The sequence below is a fragment of the Plecotus auritus genome, assembly GCF_963455305.1.
Source record: "Plecotus auritus genome assembly, chromosome: 6".
NCBI classification, from domain to species: Eukaryota; Metazoa; Chordata; class Mammalia; order Chiroptera; family Vespertilionidae; genus Plecotus; species Plecotus auritus.
The window spans coordinates 176959965-176984299 of record NC_137773.1 but is presented as its reverse complement, the minus strand read 5'-3'; the positions used below and the strand labels follow the sequence as shown (position 1 = coordinate 176984299).

At 66.5% G+C, this 24335-nt stretch overlaps 3 protein-coding genes across 6 annotated transcripts; 2 read left to right on the top strand and 1 right to left on the bottom strand.

Annotated features, from left to right (window-relative positions):
• Window positions 1-2537: 2537 nt before the first annotated feature.
• SEMA3B (semaphorin 3B) lies at window positions 2538-14643 on the top strand. 3 transcript variants are annotated; one of them, XM_080673475.1, is made up of 18 exons: window positions 2538-2610; window positions 7472-7662; window positions 8294-8451; window positions 8580-8642; window positions 9037-9156; window positions 9227-9320; window positions 9479-9598; window positions 10646-10791; window positions 10880-10991; window positions 11107-11176; window positions 11263-11407; window positions 11709-11928; window positions 12131-12222; window positions 12298-12339; window positions 12574-12731; window positions 12820-12875; window positions 12960-13099; window positions 13881-14643. In XM_080673475.1, the coding sequence occupies exons 2-18, from the start codon at window positions 7578-7580 to the stop codon at window positions 14283-14285; spliced, it is 2226 nt and encodes a 741-aa protein (XP_080529601.1). In that variant the 5' UTR covers window positions 2538-2610; window positions 7472-7577; the 3' UTR covers window positions 14286-14643. The 3 variants fall into 3 exon arrangements, with proteins under 3 accessions (XP_080529601.1, XP_080529599.1, XP_080529600.1); XM_080673473.1 differs by having other exon boundaries at window positions 11709-11976; XM_080673474.1 differs by lacking the exon at window positions 2538-2610 and adding an exon at window positions 5003-5088 and having other exon boundaries at window positions 11709-11976.
• A 2766-nt stretch (window positions 14644-17409) lies between these two features.
• On the top strand, window positions 17410-19658 carry LSMEM2 (leucine rich single-pass membrane protein 2). Its single transcript, XM_080676621.1, has 3 exons — window positions 17410-18314; window positions 18399-18554; window positions 18748-19658. The coding sequence occupies exons 1-3, from the start codon at window positions 18128-18130 to the stop codon at window positions 18921-18923; spliced, it is 519 nt and encodes a 172-aa protein (XP_080532747.1). The 5' UTR covers window positions 17410-18127; the 3' UTR covers window positions 18924-19658.
• Window positions 19367-24077, bottom strand: IFRD2 (interferon related developmental regulator 2). 2 transcript variants are annotated; one of them, XM_080673897.1, is made up of 12 exons: window positions 23856-24077; window positions 22026-22145; window positions 21856-21940; window positions 21642-21766; window positions 21404-21561; window positions 21215-21265; window positions 20960-21129; window positions 20769-20874; window positions 20333-20470; window positions 20123-20251; window positions 19939-20034; window positions 19367-19810 (listed from the first exon to the last, which is right to left on the bottom strand). In XM_080673897.1, the coding sequence occupies exons 1-12, from the start codon at window positions 23911-23913 to the stop codon at window positions 19730-19732; spliced, it is 1317 nt and encodes a 438-aa protein (XP_080530023.1). In that variant the 5' UTR covers window positions 23914-24077; the 3' UTR covers window positions 19367-19729. The 2 variants fall into 2 exon arrangements, with proteins under 2 accessions (XP_080530023.1, XP_080530024.1); XM_080673898.1 differs by lacking the exons at window positions 20769-20874; window positions 20960-21129; window positions 21215-21265 and having other exon boundaries at window positions 23856-24075.
• Window positions 24078-24335: the final 258 nt, after the last annotated feature.

Below are 24335 nucleotides of genomic sequence, written 5' to 3'. Positions count from 1 at the left end.
AAGGCTCCATTGTCCCAGCGCTGGCGGGGGCGGCCCCTCAATGCCTCCCTGTCTCTGGCAGTTGGGAAATTCCCAGCCGTGGAGGTGGCAAGCTAGGAGCATCCCAGGTGCCCTGTGGCTGTCCCCTCTCTGGGAGCAGCTGGGTGAGGGGAGGCAGAGATTCAGTGACCCAGGCTCCTGCTTCCAGACCAGCGTGGGTCCCAGTGTGCGGGGGGGCTGTCTCCCACCAGTGAGACCGCCCCAAGGCTGACCCACCTTCCAGAGGCTCGCTCCTCTCCAAACACTTGCTGGGGCTACAGCTGGGCGGCAGCAGGGTATTCTCAACCCATTTGTCCCGAGGGGTCCACTGGGAAGACAGAGAGACAAGCTCTGAGTCAGAGAGGTCCGAGGGGAAGCGGGCAGCCACTCCCAGTTCCCCTGGCCCAGACCCCTACCCCCCCCCCCCTCAGCAGGTGCTTCGAGGCCCAGAGACCAGCTGCAGAACGGGAGGGGCCTCCTTAGAGACGGGGCCTCTGAGGCTGTAGGGGCTTCGAGGCCTGGAGGAGGCCATGACCACGTCCCGGGCAGCCCCGTGGTGGTGGCTCGTCCTGAAGCGGGAACACCTCCTAGCCTCTCCGAGTCGACCCCTCTCCCCGACCCAGGGTGCCAAGCCGGCCACCAAAGCTGAAGGCGTCAAGCCGCACTGTGACTGCAGCCACCCAGCCTGTGGCTCCGCAAGGTGCCCCGTCAGGGAGAGGGTGGGGGCAGGGCTGCAGCGTCTGCCGCCTGAGTTGCGGGTCCAGGCCCCTCCCAGACAGCGGCCCCAATCCTGCCTCTTGGCCCAAAAGAGATCCCCGGGGCCTCGCCCCTGCCCCTCGGGAATGCCAGCTCCCACACACTCCCAGGTGGGCCTCAAGCCAGTTGGGATATGTGTGTCCATGCCTGCCAGCCACTCGGCTCCTCAGTCCGTCCCACGGTGATGGGCGCAGGGGGCGGGGGGGCAGGGCCGTGGACCCCTTTCTCCCCGCTGCTGGGTTTGCCCCGTGCAGGCGCTACAACCCACAGGTGATCTTGGTTAGAAAAATTAGTTCGAGGTCCACGGGAAGCTGTTGACTCTGCTTTCTGACCTTGTGGTGGGTGAGGGGCTGGTGCAGGGCCGAGGACAGGCGAGGTGTCCCTTCTCCATTAGCCCCCATCCCTCCGTGGGCTCCACCGGCCCTGGAGGTGGAGGGCTCCCGGCAGGCACTCCCTCTGGCTCCTGCCTCCTGGGCCTGGCCTCTGCCGGGCCTGGGGCCCCAGTGATGGCAGCTGACAGCTGCGGGGAACCCAGGGCTGCACAGGGAGAGGGCTGCGCGGCGAGGGGCGTGGACGGGGCCAGGGAGAACAGCAGGTGGCAGGGGGCAGGCCTAGCGGCAGGAGGCACAGCACAGCCCGGCGAAGTCCTGGCCGAGAAAGAGCTGCTGCCCTGGCAGTGGGGAGGCTGGCAGGCTGGCCAGGGCCGGGTCAGGCGGCTGGTGCGAATGCCAGGCTACAGCCTGGGCCCCCCAAGCTTCATGAAGTCTGAGTCGGGGTGGGCGGGCATGAGGAAGGGAGGCCACGGGAGGAGGAGGGGGAGTGGCAGAAAGACCCGGGGACACAGCCTGGGGCGGGGTGAAGGGGTCAGGCTGCAGGCTGCAGGGGGAGGAGGCAGGGCCTGTCCCCAATGAGACTGAAGGGCCTTCCAGAGCTGGGGGCGGGGGTGGGGGTGGGGCGTGGGCTTGGGCACGGCTGGGGGTGGCATCGGTGGAGCGGGAAGACTGAGGAGTCCCCAGGGGAGGAGGGAAGGAGGTTCAGGGGGAGGGTCAGGGATATCATCGTGCTGAGGGGCGGGGGTAGAGGAGTGGGGGGCTTGGTGGCTGTAGGGCAAGACGGGGAAGAGAGGGGACAGGAGAAGCTGCAAGAGGAGGTGAAGGGAAGGACCTCCCCGAGGCCCGGGCCTGGATGCTGCAGGGTGCCCCGTGTGCCAGCCACGCCCCCCCCCCCCCCCCCCCCCGGCTTACAGCCGCTGGATGAGGGGAGCATGTGAGAGGTTCCATTTCCCCGGGGGACGCACAGCTGGGGAGCGGAGGTGTCAGGATTCATTCTGCCCCTCCCCGGCTACTAGGGGCTCGATCCCTGCCCCCCTAACCCTCCAGAGCCTCTGGAGCCCCCCAACAGCCCTCCAGGGAGTGTAGCAAAGTGTTAATGTATGCTGATGAGTGTAGGGGCAACCCGCGTCCACTATTGCCGAGTTCCTGGCAGGCCCTCCTCACCCCCCCACTCTGCCCCGCCAGGCTGTGGAGAAGGAGGGGAGAGGGAGGCCCCACCCCCGGCCCCCGGCCCCCCTCGCTGGGCAATGAGGAAAACAGGAGTGAGTGAAGAGCTGTGATGTGGCTGGGTGGGGGGGCTGCCCCATCCCGGAGGGGCTGACCTCAGCCAGGGAGGAATGTGCGGGAGGCGGAGGGTAGGGGCGGAGCGGTGGGGGCAGGGCCACAGCCGGAGGCCCAGGGTTCCTGGCGGCCCCGCCCCCGGCCCCTCCACCTCAGCTCTGACATGGCCCTCAGAAGGACAGGGGCACGGGCAAGGAAGGGAGGAGCTGATCTTTCCAAAAAGGTGGGCCAGGGGCCCCCTGGGAGCGTGGAGACCAGGCTGGGGTGGGTGGGGAGACCCCCTGGGGTGGCAGCGTGTCAGGGGATTTAGGCCTCAGTTAGGCTCTCTCCAGCGGGTCCCCCCCCCCCCCCGCCGCCCCCGCCCCACGCCTGAGTCCCCAGGGAGCACATCCCAGTACCCACGTGACCAGAGGAGGCAGGCGGGCGCCGCAGCCCTGATGGCTAAAGCAGGTGTGAGTGCGGGCCCAGGTGGCTCGGCCAGGCCGGGTACGGGGCGGGCTGGTGCAGCCTTGCTCAGAGGGAAGTCCTACCCCAGCCCAGCACCCAGAGGCCAGGCCGGGGCGGGGGCAGGCCCAGCTGGTGATGCGGGTGGGGCGGCAGGTGCTGGGACTTGGCTCAACAAACCAGTTATTTCCAGAAGGAAAAGGGGAGGCCTTGGCAGCCGATGCCACTCACAGGCGGCACCAAGCAAGAACCCAGGGAGGCCCTTGCCCGTGGAGGCCCTGGCAAAGGGTGGAGGCCCAGGAGCCCGGGGTGGCCCAGGGCCGGGGCGCAGGCCGTGGTAGGGCCCTTAGCTGCCTCCATGCCGGTCTGTCCCATGCTGTGGGGACCCAGGCCCCGGCCGCCTGATTCCAGAATCCTGGGGGACTCCCAGAGCCCCAGGTGACCCACAGCCGTGACCCCGCTCCTAGTGTCCCCATGAGGCCCTGCCCAAGGGCCTGGCCTACACCTGGACCTGAGGAGCAGGAAGGACACCTTGTGGGGCCGGGGACAACCTGGGCTCCCCGTCCTGGGGGTCGCCCTTCCTGCTCGGGGAGGGGACACACCGGCCATCTAGGAACGAGGGCTAAGCCAGGTCTCCCCCGTTGGCGGCGCATTGAGCCCAGGGCTTTGGGAAGATGGGAGTGGGGGGGCCTGGTCCCATTTCTCAAGAGGACCACAGGGCTGGGGCAAATGGGCAGGGGCTGGCCCCTGGGCCTGAAGACTCCAAAGCCGTGGGGGCAGGTAGGGGGCAGAGCGGGTGTGCGGGTGGGGGACCTCCAAGCACTTGCTGATCTTGGCTGCTTGGGCGGAACACTGTAAACAGCCAAAGAATTTTGTTTGCTTGCAAGGGGGGCGGGGGGCAGCCCAGGTCCAAGGCACAGAGCCTGGGCGGAGGGCGAGGTGCGTCCCCGGAAGGTCATGCAGGGTGTGTCCCTCCTGACGCCCCCCCTTCTCCCACTGACCCTACCCTTCCCTGCCAGCCAGCCAGGCACACCAGGCCCGAGGCTCAGGAAAGGGGCGTGACCCCACTCTGGCTGGACACAGACACGTCTACTCCAGGGCACTTGGCAGCCACCGCCTGCCTCGCTGACCCCGGGGAGCTGCTGACCAGCCTTGAGGCCATTCCAGGAGGATGCCTGACGGGGGCGGGGAGCGGTGGAAGCCCTGGCATGTCCCCCCAGCTGGGCCTGAGGTCCCCACTCACTGTTGTCAACATTCAGCCCCCCAGACAGGGTGTCCACCAGACCCAGCTTCAAGCCCAGCCCCCTGACCCTTCCCAACCGAGGCCCCAGGGGCGGGATCCCGTCGCCTGTGACCAGCGCCCCGTTGGGGACCTTGCTGGGAGTTGGGTGAGGGGCAGTTCCTCCCCGTTTCAACCTAGAAGACAGTCCCCGAGCTCCCACAGGCCGCCCTCAGCTCCCAGCAGGGATGCGGGACCCCGCGCCGGGAGGCCGCACCCTCCGGCCGGGGTGGCGCCGGCAGGGCCCAGCCTGGGTGCAGGATGAGACCTACACTGTCCTCTCTGGCCCTCCTCCCGCCCAGGCTGGTTCCCATGGCAACCACTGCCCGCAGGTGGCAGGGTCCTGGCCCACGAGGAGAGGAAGGACAGGGACTGGTCCTAAGGGCCCAGTGGAGCACACCCTTCCCTTCCCCCCCCCCTCCCATCCCAGCTGGCTCCTGGGCCCCCTGCACCCCCCCCCCCCAGCGCCCCAGCTGTGGAAGGACAGGTGAAGAGTCCGCAGGGGTGACCCTACCAGCTGCCCCCTCTCCCTGCCGTGCAGTCGCCTGGGGCTGGGGGCGGGTCTTTATTGCTTCTTCCTCCTTTGCTTTGACTGGGAGCCCCACTTTCGCTGCTTGGGGCGCCCTATTGCTGTGAGCCCCAGCAGGGGGGGTGTCGTCCCCACTCCCTTCCCCCCTGTGCCCGCTCCACTTTGGCCCGGCCACCGTCTCAGCCGTCCAGGCTGCCTGCCCAGTCACCCGATCTGCCCGCCCCGTAAACTTGACGGCGCGCGTGGGGCGGTGGCTGGCTTGGTGGGGGCGGGGGCTGCTCCTTAAAGGGGCCGTCGGAGGGTGCCCTTGGGCCCCTGGCTTCTCCCCTTCTCCAGAGCGAGAAGGGGCGGGGGGTGCTGGAGTTCTCGGTGGCCACTGGGGAGGCGGCTGGGTGTTTGTGGCGGTGCAGACCCCCCCCTCCCCCAGCCCAGAAGAGGCAGCGGCAAGTGTCAGTGGAGGGAAGGAGGGAGGGGGCCGGCACGGGAGGGGTGGCATGGAAGAGGTCCGCGAGCTATGGAGCTGGGCAGGGGTGCAGGGAAGGGTCTGGTACAGGCCTCCGCAGCTGTGCCCCTGCCCCACCCCACGCCAGGACCCTGCCCCACCCAGGGCTCTGGCGCCGGCACCTGCACAGCCTGCCCCAGAGCTGGCCCGGCGGAGGTCCGGGGAGGGGCTCTAGCTCAGAGCAGTGGAGGGGCTGCCAGTGGGGGGACCTGGGGCTGAGGGCAGGGGAGGGAGGCTCCGGAGGGGACAGGCTGCCCCAGCTGGGGAGAGGCTGCCTCAGGCCCTTGGCTCTCCCTCCTTGATCCCTCTTGGGTCTGAAGTCTGAGCTCAGAATTTCTGTGTGACCAGCCCAGTCCACTTCTGGGGCAGGGAGAGAGGCCAGCTCAGCCCGGCTGCTCCCTCCATCCAGCGATCCCGACCCAGCAGTCCCCCATCCCAACAGGCCCCCATCCCAGCAGTCCCCATCCCAACAGGCCCCCCATCCCAACAGGCCCCCATCCCAACAGGCCCCCATCCTAGCACCCCCATCCCATCAGGCCCCCATCCCAGCAGTCCCCATCCCAACAGGCCCCCCATCCCAACAGGCCCCCATCCCAGCGCCCCCATCCCAACAGGCCCCCATCCCAACAGGCCCCCATCCCAACAGGCCCCCATCCTAGCACCCCCATCCCATCAGGCCCCCATCCCAGCACCCCCATCCCAACAGGCCCCCATCCCAACAGGCCCCCATCCCAGCACCCCCATCCCAACAGGCCCCCATCCCAGCACCCCCCATCCCATCAGGCTCCCATCCCAGCGCCCCCATCCCAACAGGCCCCCATCCCAACAGGCCCCCATCCCATCAGGCCCCCATCCCAACAGGCCCCCATCCCAACAGGCCCCCATCCCAGCAGTCCCCATCCCAGCAGTCCCCATCCCAACAGGCCCCCATCCCATCAGGCCCCCATCCCAGCAGTCCCCATCCCATCAGGCCCCCATCCCAACAGGCCCCCATCCCAACAGGCCCCCCATCCCAACAGGCCCCCATCCCAGCAGTCCCCATCCCAGCAGTCCCCATCCCAACAGGCCCCCATCCCATCAGGCCCCCATCCCAGCAGTCCCCATCCCAGCACCCCCATCCCAACAGGCCCCCATCCCAACAGGCCCCCATCCTATCAGGCCCACATCCCAGCAGTCCCTATCCCAGTGCCCCCCCATCCCATCAGGCCCCCATCCCAGCACCCCCCATCCCAGCGGCCCTCACCCCAGCACCCCCCATCCCAACAGGCCCCCATCCCAGCGCCCCCCATCCTAGCACCCCCCTCCCATCAGGCCCCCATCCCATCAGTCCCCCATCCCAGCAGTCCCTATCCCAGTGCCCCCCCATCCCATCAGGCCCCCGTCCCAGCGCCCCCCATCCCAGCGGCCCCCACCCCAGCACCCCCCATCCCATCAGGCCCCCACCCCAGCGCCCCCATCCCCGCAGTCTGGCTACGACCAGGCTTCTGCCAGCCCCCGGGGCCCCTCTGAGCAGGGGGTTCCAGGAGCGTCTCTGTTGAAGGCAGAGGTGGACTGCGGGTGTTTTTGCTCACCTGCGTGTCCAGATAGACACACACACACACACATGCATGTGCACACATACACACGTGTGACATACACACTACAGACACGTCCATGAAGTGCACACACCACGCAGACACACACCGCATAAACACGCAGACAATGCCGTGTGCGCACACATGCACGCCACATATCTACATGTGTAATAAACGCTCATGCCACGTGGCCTCGTGCATGTACACACACCACACACACGTGCAGTACAGACACACAAAGGGACCCTCAGAAACATCCACACTCGCGGACTCCCACACCACTGGCTCGCGCCCACCCCCCCCCACCCCCCGTCCCTGGGCTGTGGGTGCAGCCACCTGAGGCCTCCCTCCTGCTGCCCTCACTCCCACAACGCCCTTGTTTGCTCATGGCAATGGCACCCGCCGATCTGAGTCCCTCCGGCACGGGACCTGGTCTGTGTCCCCCACTGTCCCCAGCCACGTCCCAGGCTGGCGTGAAGCAGGCCTCCAGCGTGAATGAATGCCTGTGAGCGAGTCTATGGGAGGGTGACGTGGTGGGGCGGGTGCCTGCCAGTGTGGGTGACCCCGAGGGTGTGCCCAGCGTGGTGTGCCTGTGATTGTGGCCGGGCCGGGCACCCTCCAGGGAGGGAGGACTCGGAAGCGGAATGCGCCTCCAGCCGCCTTCCCCTGGGGCTGTAACCTGATCCCGGGACTCCCCCAGCGCCCGCCCTCGCCCAGGCCCGCGCCCTCGCCCTCGCTGCAACTCCTTCTCTCCAGATCCCGGGGCAGAGTCCAGGGCGGCTCAAGGCTCCTCGCACAGGCGCTGCCCTGCCGAAGCCTGCCGAACCCTGAGCGCCCCGGGCCGGCGGCGGGCGGGGCCGCCATGACCCCAGCCCTGGTCCTGCTCTGGACGGCAGTGCTGGGGGCTGCCTCCCCGAGCCCTCCCCGCCTCCGCTTCTCCTTCCAAGGTAGGTGCACCTGGCGGGCAAGGGGCCCGTGGCTGGCGGGGGCGCTGCACGCGGCTGTGCCACCTGACCTGGTGTGCCACCCGAGCCGGGATCGGGAGCACTCCCAGGCCATGTCCAGTTAACCCTGTCCTGGCCTCACTCCCAGCCCTTCTGCCCACACTCCCCCCTGCTTTCCCAGGAAGACCCCTCGGTCTCCATGGCAACAGGTCCTGCCGCTGCACCATCCCCTGCTCCCAGAGAAGCTGAGATGTGGGGGCTGTTAGAGCCCCTTCCCCACCCCGACCCGGGAGCGGTTGCTAGGCACGGAGCCAGGCTCCCGGCAGGACGGCAGAGCCCGCACTTGATTGGGGAATCGGTTCCGGCTTCCCCTCCGTGGGAGCCCCGGCCCCCCAGTGCGCTGCTGGAGACACTGCTTGTCGGAGCGCGCCCCGGAGTCAGCCCGCCTTCCCCGCGGGGCGCGGGGCGGGGGGGCTTGCACTGCCCACCTGGAGGCTGTGCACCTGGGTGGGCCTTCGCGGGTGTAAACTCACATGCGTGTGAATTCACGTGGGCGTGAGCCCGAGAGAGACAACAGACGGGGCCCCGGGGGGAAGGGAGCGCCCCGTGTCCTCAGGGTGTCCCCACCCCGCAGAGCTCCAGGCCCAGCACGGTCTCCGGACCTTCCGGCTGGCCAGGACCTGCTGCTACGAAGCCCTGCTGGTGGACGAGGAGCGCGGGCGCCTGTTTGTGGGCGCCGAGAACCACGTGGCCTCCCTGAGCCTGGACAACATTAGCAAGCGGGCCAAGAAGGTGCGGCCGACCTCGGGCATGCCCAGGGCCCCGGAGCCCACTCCCGTGCACATGGGAGAGCGGGGGGGGGGGGGGGGCAGAGTAACACCCAGCCCGGAGCACCCTGACCCCCCCTCCCCCACCCCCAGCTGGCCTGGCCGGCGCCTGTGGAATGGCGCGAGGAGTGCAACTGGGCCGGGAAGGACATTGGGGTGAGTGTTGGCTGTGGGGTGGGAGCCGGAGGGTCAGCCCCACGCCATAGGCGGGCAGCGCGGAGACAGAGGCCTGTCTGTTCGGGGCCGGGATGGGGGCAGGGTGCTGAGGTGGCTGAGTCGGGAGGTAGTGAGTCAGGGTGGGGGCTCGTGTGATGCTTGTTGGGGGCCTGTGAGTCACAGGGGCCCGCACGGACCTTTGCTTCCCGTGTACCCATTCCGGTGGGAGGGGGGCTGGGCCGGCTGGTCCCCGACAGGTCCCTGGAGCCCATGTTGGTACCTGCCTGAGCTGATGCAAAAAGAAAGGAAGAGGTGGGGTGCGCTGGAGAGCGGGGACCCCCGAAGGCCACCTCCCGGGGGAGGCCTCACCGCCCCGCCCCCGGCTGCCCGCTAGACCGAGTGCATGAACTTCGTGAAGCTGCTGCACGCCTACAACCGCTCCCACGTGCTGGCCTGCGGCACCGGGGCCTTCCACCCCACCTGTGCCTTCCTGGAGGTGGGCCACCGGCCCGAGGTAAGGCCAGAGCCAGGAGAGGGGCTGGAGGGGAAGGAGGGCCTGGCAGTGACCCTCCCTGCCCCCCCAGGATCCCGTGCTCCGCCTGGACCTCCGGAGGCTGGAGGATGGCAAGGGCAAGAGTCCTTACGACCCCAGACACCGCGCCGCCTCCGTGCTGGTGGGTGAGTCCAAAGGCTGCGGTCCCAACAGAACTCCGGGAACCCCACCAAGTCCCCAGACCCTCCCTAGAGCCCCAGGGGTCCCCCACGAGCCCCCAGAGCTCCACAAGCCCCCCCAGCCGAGAGCCTTCAGCCTGGCTGAGCCCTGGCCCTGTCGGCAGGGGAGGAGTTGTATTCCGGGGTGGCCGCAGACCTCATGGGCCGGGACTTCACCATCTTCCGCAGCCTGGGCCAGCGTCCGAGTCTCCGGACTGAGCCACACGACTCCCGCTGGCTCAATGGTGAGAGGCTGGGGAGGGGGGGCGGGGGGGGGCAGGAGGGGACCCTCATCCCCATCCGGGCAGGTGCTGAGTAAGGCCCACAAAATAAGTGAGCAACGGAGGCAGCCAGGTCTCACCAAGCACTACCACGTGGCGGGCCCTGCGGGGAAGGCTAGACAGGTATCACGCGCTCCTTGAGGGCACAGACCTCCTCACCCGATAACATCAACCCCAGTGGTCATGAGACCAATGAGAGCTCAGGGAGGAGGGAACGGTGACGACGTTGGGTAAAAAGGAAGGCACTCTGCTGAGGATGGGTGTGAGCGAATCCCCAACGTGCAGCGGGACTGAGGGAAGAGCATTCCAAGAAGCGGGCACAGGTAGTGCAAAGGTCCTGGGGCAGGGACAAGCCGGGGAACAGATTTCCGAAGAGAGCAATGCCCAGGGGCCCGGGTAGCTTACTCTGAGCGATGGGACCCGGCGGAGTGTTTGCAACAGGAGTGGGGCATCTGCTTCCCGCTAGCGGATAAGATTCGTGAGTGAAGGTAAAACCGGAGACCCCATCTCCATCCTTTCTTAAACCACTGGCCTGGGGAACCCCCGAGAGGGCTGCCACTGGCGGGGATCCCGCGTCCTGCTTGCCCAGGTGGCCCGGCCTCTGCTGCCCTCTTGTGGCTGCTTCTTGACTCGCAGGCCCTGCTCTTCAGGACTCTGCCCGCCGCGCACCATCTGAACTTGGTCCTAGGCAGGGGTGGGCAAACTTTTTGACTCGAGGGCCACCATGGGTTCTTAAACTGGACCGGAGGGCCGGAACAAAAGCATGGATGGAGTGTTTGTGTGAACTCATATAAATTCAAAGTAAAGGAGCGGAGGGGAGAGCAAGAGAACCGGATAGAACAGCCGGATCCGGCCCGCGGGCCGTGGTTTGCCCAAGGCTGGTCTAGAGGCTGGATACTCTCAGATGCTGCCCCACCTGCTGTGTGAGAGGAGGGGGACGCAGCCCCTGGGTGAATAGCGGGGCACCCGGGGCCAGGACCGCGCTGACCCCACACCTCTTCCTGCGGCCAGAACCCAAGTTCATGAAGGTCTTCTGGATCCCGGAGAGCGAGAACCCGGACGATGACAAGATCTACTTCTTCTTCCGCGAGACAGCCGTGGAGGCCTCGCAGGCCCTGGGACGCCTGTCCGTGTCCCGCATTGGCCAGATCTGCCGGGTGAGGAGTCCCGGAGCCCATCCACGGACCCCGCTCCACCCCGTTGCCTTTGGGGCCCGGCCCTCATCCCCTCCACCTGACCCCCCAGAACGACGTGGGCGGCCAGCGCAGCCTGGTCAACAAGTGGACCACGTTCCTGAAGGCGAGGCTGGTGTGCTCCGTGCCGGGCATCGAGGGAGACACACACTTCGACCAGCTCCGTGAGTGGCAGGCATGGAGGGCGGAGTGGGGGGAGGGGGGCAGGGGCACAGGCTCTGGGGCCTGGCTGGCCTGCCGGGCTGTGCGTCCTCCTCCAACGAGGCCCCGTCCCCACAGGGGACGTGTTCCTGCTGCCCTCCAGGGACCGCTGGTCCCCGCTGCTCTATGCCGTCTTCTCCACTTCCAGGTGAGGGCCGGGAGGTGGCCGTGGGGCAGCCTGGCTCCGCGGGCGGGCCCGTCACTCCTCTCGTCCTCCCCTCCCCTCCCCTGCAGCGGCGTCTTCCAGGGCTCGGCCGTGTGCGTGTACAGCATGAGCGATGTGCGCCGGGCCTTCCTGGGGCCCTTTGCACACAAGGAGGGGCCCACGCACCAGTGGGTGTCCTACCAGGGCCGTGTCCCGTACCCCCGGCCTGGCATGGTACGTGCCCAGGGATCCCCCCCCACCACAACCCACTAAATGCCTCAGGGTGGAGAACGTGGCCTGGGGTTTTCCTGGTTACATGTGGCTTCTACCTTTTGGTATGGGTGGGGAAAGTCACCTTCATCAGACAGGGCCTCTCAGGGGAAGGCCGTGTCTCCTCCGCAGATTCCCAGACGGGGGGCTCTGTCCAGCCCCCCCCAACCCCAACACACACACACACTCCGGGGCTGGGAGGCCTCTGTGGAGGGCTGCCCACCAGCCCCTCATACACGTCCGTCGGGCCTCCTCCCACCCCTAGTGCCCCAGCAAGACTTTTGGTACCTTCAGTTCCACCAAGGACTTTCCTGACGACGTCATCCAGTTTGCCCGGAACCACCCACTCATGTACAACTCCATCCAGCCCGTGGGGGGGCGCCCTCTCTTCCTGCAAGTGGGTGCCGGGTATACCTTCACCCAGATTGTTGCAGACCGAGTAGCAGCTGCTGATGGCCACTACGACGTCCTCTTCATTGGCACAGGTCAGGCTCCGGCCGTGACCTCCCAGCAGACCAGCCCAGGCTGCGGCTGTGAGAAGCGCCTCTTGTCCGGCCCCCTCTCCGCCTTTCCCTGGGCTGCGCCCCGTCTCCCAGGCTCTCCACGAACCCCCCACGCCGAGGGGGCGGGAAGAGAGCCGGGGCCTGGCCGTCAGGGATACAGGGTCAGCCCCCTCTCACCCCGCAGACATTGGCACCGTGCTGAAGGTGATCTCGGTCCCCAAGGGCAGCCGGCCCAGCGACGAGGGGCTGCTTCTGGAGGAGCTGCACGTGTTTGAGGTGAGGCCTGGCGCCTGTCATCGGGGGCACCCCGTCCCCTCAGCCCCAGTCCCCAGCACCCCTTCTCTCTCTCAGGACTCGGCCGCTGTCACCAGCATGCAAATCTCCTCCAAGAGGGTAAGTGACCAGAAGGCTCAGGAGTGGACTGGGCAAGTGGGTACCCAGGAGCCCCCCCCCCGGCGCCTCCCCGGGTAGTTCGAAGCCCTGGGATTGAGTGTAGGCTCTGCCTTAGTTAGACGGTGTGACCTGAGGCCTCAGTGTTCTCATTCGGCGAGTGGGGAAGAGACCCCTGACCGATGGGGGGTGGGCACAGGCCACCTTGGTCAGCCTGGAGCCCCTCGTGCCCCCTAGCACCAGCTGTACGTGGCCTCTCGGAGCGCGGTGGCCCAGATCCCGCTGTACCGCTGTGCTGCCCACGGCCGCGCCTGTGCCGAGTGCTGCCTGGCGCGTGACCCCTACTGTGCCTGGGATGGGGCCGCGTGCACCCGCTTCCAGCCCAGTGCCAAGAGGTGGGCAGGGCTGGCCGGGGAGGGCGCTGGGAGGGAGTCCCCGAGAAAAGAAGGGCTCAGGGAGGCCCCCATTCTACCACCTCTCCAGGCGGTTCCGGCGGCAAGACGTAAAGAACGGCGACCCCAGGACGCTGTGCTCCGGGGGTGAGTGCCCAGCTGCCCTGCCTCTCACCCCGTGAGGCTGCCCCACCGCCCTGCCTGGCCTGAATCGGACGTCCCCTTCCCTAGACTCGGCTCATCCCGCGCTGCAGGAACGGAAGGTGCTCGGTGTGGAGGGCGGCAGCGCCTTCCTGGAGTGTGAGCCCCGCTCGCTGCAGGCGCACGTGGAGTGGACCTTCCAGCGCGCAGGGCAGGGGGCCAGCGCCCCGGTGAGCCCCGGAGGAGTGAGGCGTGGGGTGGGGAACCCGCCCCCCCCCCCCCTGCAGCCCTGGTCCCGCCCCACAGCCCTAACTAATGGGGCCTGGCCCGTCCCCGCATCTACTTGAGGCCCCGCCCCGTCCAGTGAGGCTCCGACCACCCTGGCCCCTCCCGTCCAGCTCGGCCCCTCATCCAGGCGAGGCCCGTTCCTGCAGACTAGGCTCCTGGCCGCTCCCTCTCCCACCTCTCGCTCTCCCTCCTCTCTCTCTTCTCCCCTCCCCCCCCCTCACACACACACACACACACACACACACACACACTCGAGAAAAGCCCAGCCTATGGAGAGTCCTGACCCGCCCCCCGCAGTCAGAAGAACCCCACCGGGCTCGGGTTTCCCCACCGGAACACCTTGGCCCGCCAGCGCTCGGCCTTCAGATGTGCACTGTGCGCCCCCTTTGCCGCTCCCACTCGGCCACCGTCGACCCTGCCCTCCCTGTCCCACGCCCCTCCCATCCCACGCCCCCTGTCCCACGCCCCTCCCATCCTACGCCCCTCCCATCCCACGCCCCTCCCATCCCACGCCCCTCCCATCCCACGCCCCTCCCATCCCACGCCTCCTGTCCCACGCCCCTCCCATCCCACGCCTCCTGTCCCACGCCCCTCCCATCCCACGCCCCCTCGTCCCATGCCTCCTGTCCCACGCCCTCCCATCCCATGCCCCCGTCCCACGCCCCCCTGTCCCACGCCGGGGCCGGGAGAGCGTTCCCCGGCTTCACGCAGGCCCGCCCGCAGGTGCCGGCGGAGGAGCGCGCGGAGCGCACGGCGCGGGGGCTGCTGCTGCGCGGGCTGCGGCGGGCGGACGCGGGCGCCTACCTGTGCGCCGCGGTGGAGCAGGGCTTCTCGCGGCCGCTGCGCCGCCTGGTGCTGCACGTGCTGAGCGCCGCGCAGGCCGAGAGGCTGGCCCGGAGCGAGGAGGCGGCGCCCGTCGCGCCGCCGGGCCCCAAGCTCTGGTACCGGGACTTCCTGCAGCTGGTGGAGCCGGGCGGCGGCGGCGGCGGCGGCGGCGGCGCGAGCTCCCTGCGCATGTGCCGGCCGCAGCCCGTGCCGCCCGAGCCCCGGAGGAAGGGGCGCAACCGACGGACGCACGTCCCCGAGCCGCGCGCCGAGCGGGGGCCCCGCAGCGCAGCGCACTGGTGACTCGGCCGGCTCCACGCCGGGAACCGGGGAGAGGAGACGACGGGCTGGAGAAGGGGCGGACAGACCCCGGGAGACAGACAGCTGGGGGCGGGCACGGACCGACAGGCTCCTGCGGAGGGCAGCCGCGCCGGCTTATTTATTAACAGGATAACCCTTGAATGTAGCCCCGGACGAGGCGGCCCACCGGGCGCAGGGTCCGGCTGGTCGAGGAGGCAGAGAAGCAGGGCCCCGGAATGGCGACCCGGGCCGGGAGCTGCCGGGAGCGCCCGCCCTGCGAGGAGGAGCAGAGAGCTGTGAACGGGCGGGCCGGGCCGGGGCGGGGCCCACTGTACTAATGCAATAAACACTTTATCCGCTGACGCTGGAGTGGCCCCCAGACAACCGCTGGTGCCAGGTCTCGCTGTGTGGCCGTGGGCACCTTCCTGGCAGCCTCGGGACCTGTGTCCTCTAAGGATGCTGCGGTGGGGGTTAAAGGTGGCGCCACGTGACTGAGCGGTCTTACGGGGCCTGTGGAGATGCCCACACGCACAGGAGGTCCTCAAGGATATCATTTCTGGGCTCAGTGCTCTGGCGAAAGTAAAAGTGGGCGATGTGGAAAGAAGTGGGCAGGAGGGCCTCACGAAGGGGGTGACATTTGAGCTAAATGACAGGGAGCGGCCATGGGAGCATCTGGGCAGAACGGCCCGGCAGGCAAGAGGCCGTGCAAAGGCCCGAGTGGGCACAAGCTCGCTGTTAGAAGTCACGGAGGCTCCCTAGCCCTTGGCTCAGCGGATAGAGTGTAGGTCAGCCTGCGGACTGAAGGGCCCCAGGTTTGATTCCCGGTCAGGGCACATGCCTGGGTTTCGGGCTCAATCCCCGGGGTGGTGGTGCAGGAGGCAGCCAATCAATGATTCTCTCTCATCATTGATGTTTCGCTCCCTTCCTCTCGGAAATCAATAAAAATATATGGAAAAAGAAGAGTCAAGGAGGCCAGTGTAAGACAGCGGAGTAATGGGTTTGGGGTGTTTTGGGAGGCAGAGCCCCCAGTCCTGCTTTGTCCCTTTGGGAAGGAGTGACCGATCTAACAGCAGAGGGTGGGCCCTACGCTGGGCCACTCTCTCCGTTCAGGGGCAGCCTCCTGGGAAAGGGGGAGGATCCGAACACTGGGAGCCCAGTCTCCTGTGCTCTGTGGCAGGAGGAGCCACGCCCTTCCTATTTGCAGGTGAGCAAACTGAGGTCAGAGGGACAATCCTTCACACAGGGTTCGAGGCTTAGTAATAATGTACCAGCCTTCAAGTCAGGTCCTCCCACTGAGCAGCATGGCTGCCCGCCTGGATGGGGATATCTGCGCCCTTTTAGGGTTCTCTGAGCCCTCATGGCACTGGGCTCCGGTTGTCCATCACCCTCAGTCCCTGGTGCCAGCAGGTCACATGGTGGTGGGTGCTTATCCCACATTTGCTTGGAGGCCACCCAGCTGTGGGCAGGGGTCTTGCGGGTGGAGATGCACAGAACCTCCCCCCACACACACACACACACATCTTGGCTGCCGCGTGGGGTGTCGCTGGAGGTGAGCCTGAGGCTGCGGGCTGGCGTGTGCATGGGAGTGGCAGGGTTCCAGGGAAGCCCCTGGGCACATGCTCTGGTGGAAGCCTGCCCTGGTCCCGTCCCGGCTCCATCACCAGCCAAGAGTCTACACTGGCCCATGCGGGTCACTCTGCTCCTTCCCCTCTAAATATAGCCCAGCGGGCTGAGCTCAGGCTTATTTTGGGCCGAGCTGGGAGGCAGCCAGGCCTTCCCCGGGTTCTCCGAGGAGCCACTGCTGCCTCCATCCTGTCCTGCTTTTGGGGCTGACATCGGGCCCTGACTGCCCACCCCATCATGCCAGAGGAGACCCAGGAAGGTAGGTGACTGAGGGCAAGGCCCCAGAATTATGACCCTGTGGACCAGGGAGAAATCTGCCCCGTCCCACTGACCTCACTCCCTTAGTTACTCATCAGTCACCGTGTCCCAGCTCAAGCAATGGGGCCTGCACGGTCCATGGAGGAAGACCACCGGGCCTGGACCCTCTCACCTGAGGCCCTGCCTGTTTCCCTTGGGACGGCAGGGAGGGATTGGGGGAGCCACCCAGTAGGGGGAGGGTTAACTACAGGCTGCGGCCCAGTGGGTGTGGGTGGGGCAGCTGCCTGGCCAGTTCAGCTCTTCCTTCAGGGAAGAAGCTGGGATTGGGGGGCGGGGGGGCAGGGGTTGCAGGAAGCATCCAGGCCCAGGGCCCAGGGACTAGGAGGAGCTAGGCTTCTGGCTTCCTCCAACTGGGGCCTGAGTGGCCCCACCTGGCTAACGGCTGGGGTCTCTTGGCTGGTCAGTGACTCTAGTTAAGACTTTGATGGCCACTCACTCGCCTAACTGCCCCTCCCATGCCAAAGGGGCCGGAACAGGGCCCAGCAGGCTTCAGGGCCAGCTGCTGCTGAGGATGCAGGCGCTCCTTGGCTCCAGTCAGCGCCCCCATCACACTTTCAATATTTTAGGGGAGAGGGGTCAGAAAATGACGATTTGCCTTTGGGTGGTGGGTACACAATGCAATTTGCAGATCATGTATCCTAGAAATGAACACTTGAATCTTATTTTAAAAATCAAGGTAAATAACAACTGAAAGCAAATAGAGCTTGATCTAGCCAGTTGGGCTCCGTGGATAGAGCGTCAGCCTGTGGTCTGAAGGGTTCCAGGTTTCCCAGGTTTGATCCGGTCAAAGCCACGTACCTAGGTTGCAGGCTGGATCCCTGGCCCTGGTCAGGGCGCATGTGGAAGGTAATGACCCGATGTGTCTCTCTCACATGGATATGTGTCTCTCCACCTCCCTTCCACTCTCCCTAAAAATCAATGGAAACGTATCCTTGGGTGAGGATTAGCAACAAAGAAAAAAATAACGTTTTTTTAGAAAAATATAACCTTTAGAAATCACAAAATATACTTCGATGGATCCAAAGCTGAGTCATTAAAATCCAGGAAAAGTGCACAGAACCCAGTGACTGGGAAGAGGCTGTGAACAGATGATCAGGGAGCCACACACACCAGGCACCCCCAGGCAGAGACCCAATCAAGTGGGTCAAAAAGGCCTTTTTCCACCCCCCCCCAACTTAGCACGTGTATGTGTACACATGTGTAATGTAATTTCCCCGGTGGAGATGCCCAGTGGTGACAATGGTGTACCCTTTTGGGGGCTGTGGCAGCCATTCTGGAGGGCAATTTGAAGACAGTTTTTTTAAAGTCCCTGCTTTTAGACCCATTAATTCTGCTTCTCAGACTCTGTCCTCATTCACTACTGGGGACGGAGACAGCCCGCCAACCTCAGCGATGCGTGTCCTCCGCTGGGGTGACCAGCTCCCACGGGGAACTGGAGACAGGAACTGCCGCAGCCTAGGGGCAGCCCAGCGGGACGCCTGGCAGCAAAGGCACGTCTCCCGCTGGGATTTGAGGGAGAACAGCAGGGTTCCCGCAGCACAGCAGACCCGCAGGGGGGCGTTCAAGAGCACAGGAGGGAGGCACAGTGGCTCCGCTGCACGGGGACCTGACGGCTAACTCCCAGGGTCTGCCCGGGAAACGGAGAGCGGGAGGCAGGAATGCACACGCGCTGTGGCTGTGCTCTGAGGCTGGTGAACTCTCTGGCAATGAGCAGGCAGAGGAGCACCTGGGAGGCCCTGAGGTGCTTGGGAGGAAACACCTGAGCAAGCCCAGTGCCTCTCCTGCTACTGGGGGGGAGCCAGGCCTATGGGGCTCGGGGTTATCCTGGCTCCAAAATTCCGGAGCTGGATTTAGGGGATCGAGAGCCCAAGTCCCTTTGTCCTGTCCCCACCTTCTCGGAGCCCATGCTGCCTCTGAAAGCCACCAAGAAGGAAGGGGTGACCCACTGGCTGAATCAACCCTGTGCTGCCCCAGCAGACACCACGGCACCGGCAGCGACGCTGAGCCGGGGAAACAGGGCATCACTGGCCAACCACGTGCAGGAGGTGCGCCTGCTCCGGGTGGAGTCCATCAGCGACCTGCACAGCGGAGGTGAGGGGGCGGGGGCGGGGGCGGATAGGTTGGGAGGGGAAAGCCAGCGCCCACTGCTCTCCTGATGCCCCATTTGCCCCGCAGGCTTGCTGTGCCCCTATCTGGCCGAGGAGGCACAGCCATGGGATGAGCTGCTGGGCCTCTCGCCTCCTGGCTGCAGCCGCGGCAGCTTCCTGCTGCTGCTCGCTCTGCTGGTGCTCGCCTGTCTGGCGCTGGCCATCCTGGGGGTCTACCTGAGCGGTATGGGGGCGCACAAGGCCAGTGGGAGCCCAGGGCAAGGGAGTGGGACTGGAATAGGTGCGGTTGCCGGGAGCCGCTGGAGACGGAGGCAGTGCCGGGTGGGGTTCACAGTACCGTGTGCAGAGCTGGATGGGTGGGGATTATGGGATGGGGGGGCACATGATCTGATAACCCCATTCCTGCCCCCCTGCAGTGCTGCAGAGCGAATCCCTCCACACGATGGCGCACACACTGCATGCGCAGGAGGAGACCCTGCTCAAGCTGCGGCTGGCCAGCCTCAGCCAGCTGCGGAGGCTCAACTCCAGCGAGGCCCGGGGCCCAGCTGAGATGTGCCTGGGCCTGGAGTCGGGGGTGTGTGCTGGGGAATAAATTGGCCCTTGGCAGGTTTCTCCTCTCCCACTGCTGCTCCGCACCATGTCCTTGTGAGGTTTCTGTGCAAGAGCCTGATCTGGCCCCACAGCTGACCGCCCGCCTGGCTTCTTCGGGCCAGGCCTGGCCAAGGCCCTGCTTTGGGTGGCCCAAGGTCAGAGGAAGCGATGCCAGCTCCAGGCTCTTCCTGTGGCCTGCCAGCACTCCTTGGCCTCCCCGAGAGCAGGTTCAGAAGTTTAGCAACAGCTGCCCCACCCCACTCACCCCAACTCGGCCAGGTTTCCCAGAGGGGTTCCAGCCTCAGCTCAGGCCAGGCCAGGCTGAGCAGGAGGGCCTGGGAGGCTCCGGAGGGCACAGGCAAGGCGGAGCTGGGAAGAGTGAGCTGGGCCCAAGCTGGGGTGGGGGTTGGGTGGGGGGGGGTAGGCAAACACCCAGGAGCCAGGGCCACAGCAGACTGCGCAGTTTAATCACCTCTCAGTCTTTAAAAACCCGCACGTAAAGCCATGCCAGGGGGCCTCCGCTGCCCACCCGTTGTGACATTCGGCCATGCCATCCCCACCCTCCTCAGGGGAGCGGTTCATCCCAGGGGCCAGGCGCATCTGGCCTGACGGAGACAGGGCAGGCAGAGGCCTCAGGCTGAGTGCAGGGGTCCCAAGTGGCCTGGCTCCAGCCACCCACCCCGTGTCTGTTTTTGGTTTAGCCATTAAAAAAATAAAGCGACACTTCCTGGCAGGGACCAGCTGTTGCACTGTCTTCTGTTAGAAATCTGGGCAGGGGCGTGGAGCCTCCTCTTCAGCCGTCCCGCCTCACAGGATGTCTGCCCGCTTGTCCCGCACGCGGCTGCGCGCCTTGGTCCGCGCTTTGCAGGCAGCTGCGTTGTACAGGTGCTGGCGGGAGGGGGGCAGAGGGGGGGTCTGTGAGCGGAGGCGGTGGGGGAGCCAGGGCTTCTCCTGCAGCCCCTGCAGAGCGCCGGGCAGCGGGGATAAAGGGAAGACAAGGTGCCGAGGGCGCAAACCTTCTCAAAGCGGGAGACCTTGCAGGCCTTCAGGGCGGCGGCGTCCAGCACCAGCACGGGGCCCAGGCCGAAGACTTCGCGGAGCAGCTCGTTGTTCTGGGCAGAGAGGACAGGGAGCGCGGACCGTGAGCACGGCCCGTGGGCAGCGGACACGCTGGTGCCCCCTCCCGGCCCGCCTCCCCACCTGGAGGTGGTGGTGCAAGCCCGACCCCAGCACATCCTTGAAGGCAGCGTAGACCCGGCGCCGGGCCCAGCTGTCCACATAGAGCACCTCGAGGCCGAAGCGGATTGTCTCTTCCTCACACTCGCCGCCCTGCAGGGCACAGGGGCCGTGAGAGCGGGCGTGGCAGGCGGGCCTGGGGACACTCACTGGGACACACGGTCGCACACGCACCTCGACGAAGTGCAGCACGGCGCGGAAAGTGGCGCGCTGGCGCCGGCGGTCGGCCTTGGCGCGGTACTTGTTGCTGTCGGTGGCCAGAGTGCGCAGAGCGCCGCAGAGGGCGTCCATGTCCCCGAAAGTCAGGTCCTCCTGCAGGGGCGGGGCGGGGCGGGGGTGCGGCCGGAGCCTGAGCTCTGCTGGCTCCACACGGGGCTGCCCAAACCCTGCCTTTCACTGAGGAAGTCGCTTTCTTCTCTGCCTGGGCCCGAGCCCCGCCTGGACCCCTGCCTCGGCCATCAACCCTGCTCAGAGCCCCCAGCGCAGGCCCTGCACCTGAGCCTGTGTGGGGCTATCGCCGCTCTGACCTAAGGCTGCCCTGTCTTCGGCGGCACCCCCTGCATCAGCCTGGGGCGGGCACGCAGTGTCAGCAGGCGCCCTCCCCTCACACCTCGAGGTCCCGGGCGAGCTCAAAAAGCAGTGCGATGGTCTCCCCGGCGGCAATCCGCAGGTTCACAGTCTCAATGGACAAGAGCTGGAGCAGCCGGGGCAGCTGCCTGGGGAGGGGGCGAGCTGAGCTACGTGTGTGGGCTGGGGGCCCCTTCACGCTCCCCTCCCGCCCCCGTGGGCAGTCACCTCTACCTGTCAAGGATGTGGCTGATGTGGCTGCTGGGGCAGATGGTGAGTAGCAATGCCCAGGCTTGCAGGGTGGCACAGAACAGGCCATGCAGGTTGGCAGGGGCTGTGGAGCCACCCGCACTGCAGGACCGGCTAAAAACCCCTTCCAAGCAGGTGAGGCAAGAGAGCAGGTCCTAGGGGCACAGGGAGGCAGGGGAGTGGCTCAGGGGCGGAGCGAGGGCCTGGATGCTCTACTCCCTGTGCCCAAAGGCCATGTACCTGGACATCAGCGGCAGCCACGTAGCAGCCCACGCCCAGAGCAGAAGCACACTGTTGGGGGAAAAAGCCAGGCCATGGTCAGAGAGGGAGCCTTGGTTCCCAGGCGGGGGCTCAGCCTCAGAGCAGGGGGGCCACCTCTCTGCGTAGGGACTGGGGAGGGAAGGGTGTCTCGGAGCGCTGCACACTCACGTGGAGCCGGGCGGAAGGGCTGGCGGCGGCATCGGTAAGCACCGACACCAGGAGGGGCTGCAGGCCGTGGAACAGCTCCTCGCTCTTGGGCCCAGGACCCAGCTGCACGCAGAGCAGGCCCAGCAGGGCGGCGGCCAGCGCCTGCTCCTCGCCCTTCCCTGCGGGGGACGCTTCCAGTCAGCCGGGCACCAGGGCCAGCCCCCGGCCACGTCGGGTCCCCGCGCGCCCCACACCCAACCTTTCTTGAGGCACTTTTCCAAGGCATCGGCCAGGGTGAGGCTGCGCTGCAGCAGGAAGTCGGGCAGCAGGCGGGACGCCAGGGCCAGGCGCAAGTTCTCAAGAGCACCTTGCCGGGTCTTGGCACTGGGGGATGAAGGAGGGTGTCCTGTGGGCCAGCCCGACCTGGGTCACACCTGCCATGGGCGGAGCAGGGGGCCTGGCAGCCAGGGTACCTCTTATCTGTGAGGCAGTCCACATACTCCTTCAGCTTCTCCTCGAGGTCCTCCTGCTGGCCCTGCTCGTCCACGGCATCGCCCCCTGCAAGGCCCTCTGGTCAGCCCTGCATCTTGCCCTGGCCCCGGAGGCCCCGCCGAGTCCCTGCCAAACCCCCACGTGCTCTCACCGAGGGTGTCCTCCGCCGCCGTGCTGAGAAGGCTGGGGCAGTCACTGGTGGTGCTGCGGGCCTCGCTGGCCGCCTCGTCCTCACTGGAACCCGAGTCAGCCTGGGCGCTGCTCTGAGCACCTGGGGAGGGTGGAATGGGCCATTTGTCCTGCCTCCATGGATGAGTGATGCCTGGGGTACCTCATCCAGCCTCATGGCCCCCCAAGACAGGATGCTGCCCCTCTCAGAGATGAGAAAACCAAGGCTGAGGTGGGAGGCACAGGGGCTGGGCCAGGAAGCAGGAGAAGGGGAGCGAGGTCTACCAGGCCCAGCCTAGGAACCCTGAAGAGCTGACCCGAGACCAGAGCCTCTGAGACCGAAAGCCAGGTGGAGGCAGAAGGGTCTGTACAGGCCCCGGGAGGCCTGTGGCCCAGCCTGAAGTGGGCGCATGCCTAGGCTCACCTGGGGGAGCTGTCACCCGCCCAGATGATGCCCCCACATGGCCAGAGCAAGAGTCAGGGACTTGGATTACAGAATGAGACAGACCCAGGGTTCAAATCCCAGCTGCACCTCTAAACAGGGGTGTAGCCAGGTCAGGTGCAAAAGCACCCCTTCTGGGCAGGGCAAGTGAAGACAACGGCTACGTAAGTGACTAGCGAAGGCGCTTCTGTGAGCCAACAGGCTCACCCCTCACCCATCAGCCCTGGGGGCAGAGCTCTGAGCTTCCCTGGGTCCAGCCCGGGCCTTCAGCCCTGGGTGGGTGAACGCAGAGGTTCCGCCTGCCCTGGGAGGTGCAGAAAATAAGTGGCCCCTGACTGCCGGAGCCCCTGAAAACACTAATTCTGGAGCGTCCGCCTCAGCAGAACCGAACACTCGTGTGTGTAGGTTCTGCGTGGGCCAGGGCGGTGGTCACAGCGGAGCCCCAAGGGGGTTCTGGTCATCAGGCTGGTCCTCCGTCTGTTCTCCGTGTGCCTGGGGACAGAGTCCAACCCCCACGCCGGCCTCTGCTCCTCTCCTCTCACTCCCCACCAGCCAGGCAGCCCAGCCTCCCCTCCGTTGCTCCACTGCCACGGCCTCTGCACGACCTGTTCCCTCCCGGTGGCTCTGTCCTTCGCCTTCTCAGGACTCACCCAGAAGCCCCAACCCTGAGGCTTCCCTGTTGCCTACCTCTGGCGCTGACACACTCCGTGAGCTTTCCCCACAACCAGCCATTCTGGAATGTCACGACCCTCTTAGATGCTCTCCCACCGGAGCCCAGGTCTCTGCTGTGCCCAGCAGGCACCCCCCCCCCCTCGCCCAGCCCTGCAAGTTAACATCTGTTTGCTACACCAGACACTCTCCTGGTCCGCGCTGATAAGCTCTCAGGGCTGCCTCAGGCTCCAGGGCTCCCATCCGCCATCTAGGGCCAGGTCCACCCAGGCCGCAGTCCCCTAACTCCCCATCGCCCCCTCCCTCCCTCGGTTCTCCCCTCCCCCAGGCCTCCCACCAACTTTCTAGTCCGGTCCAAGAAAGGACCAGGGCTTGGGGAGGGGGCGAGCTTCCTTCTCTGTCCTGCGGGTTTGGCTGACAAAGCAGGCAACTAGGGCGAAGGAGCAAAGGGGAAACCGAGTCCGGGAGGTGCCCACCGCGTTAGGGTCGGGAGCGCAGGCTCCAGACCCGAGCAGCGCGCTCCAGTTGGGCGCACACGTGGCCGCTGTCTCCTGGGGCACGTGCGGGCCGCGGGGAGTTGCGGGAAGCGGCGCCCAGCTGGTCCAGGCAGGAGTTCCCGCCCAGGACCCTCAGGGACACCGACGGGGACCCACATAGGGTCCCCCGCTCGCCGTCCATCAGTTGCCCCGAGCCCACACTTACCGCCTCTGCGGCGCTGGCCGCCCTTGCGGGGCGCGCTGCCCTTACGGGAGCGGGGCATACCGGGAATCGAGCGCGAGGGGCGCGGGGTCAGGGGCCCGGCGGACTGGGGCTCCAGACCAGCGAGACGCCGGCCGTTGCGCGGAGCTGAGACTTAGGCGGGCGACGGGAGCCACACGCCGCGCGTACCACCATCTTCGCTAGGCGCCCCGCCCTGCCAAACCGGTCGAAGCGCCCCGCCCTGCTAGATAGGTTGCCGGGAAGGCGAGTTCCTGGCCATCCAGTCCAGACCCACAGCCACGAGGCCGAAACTACTACTCCCAGGGGGCTGTGCGCGCGTATTACGGCTGGCCACAGAGCATCTCGGGAACTGTAGTCTACTCCCGTGACCCTTAAGCCCACGACTCTAGCTAAACTGTGCACCCACAATGCTCTGTGTCCTCCCCCACCCACACCACCTGCAAAGGCGCACAATCGTTCACT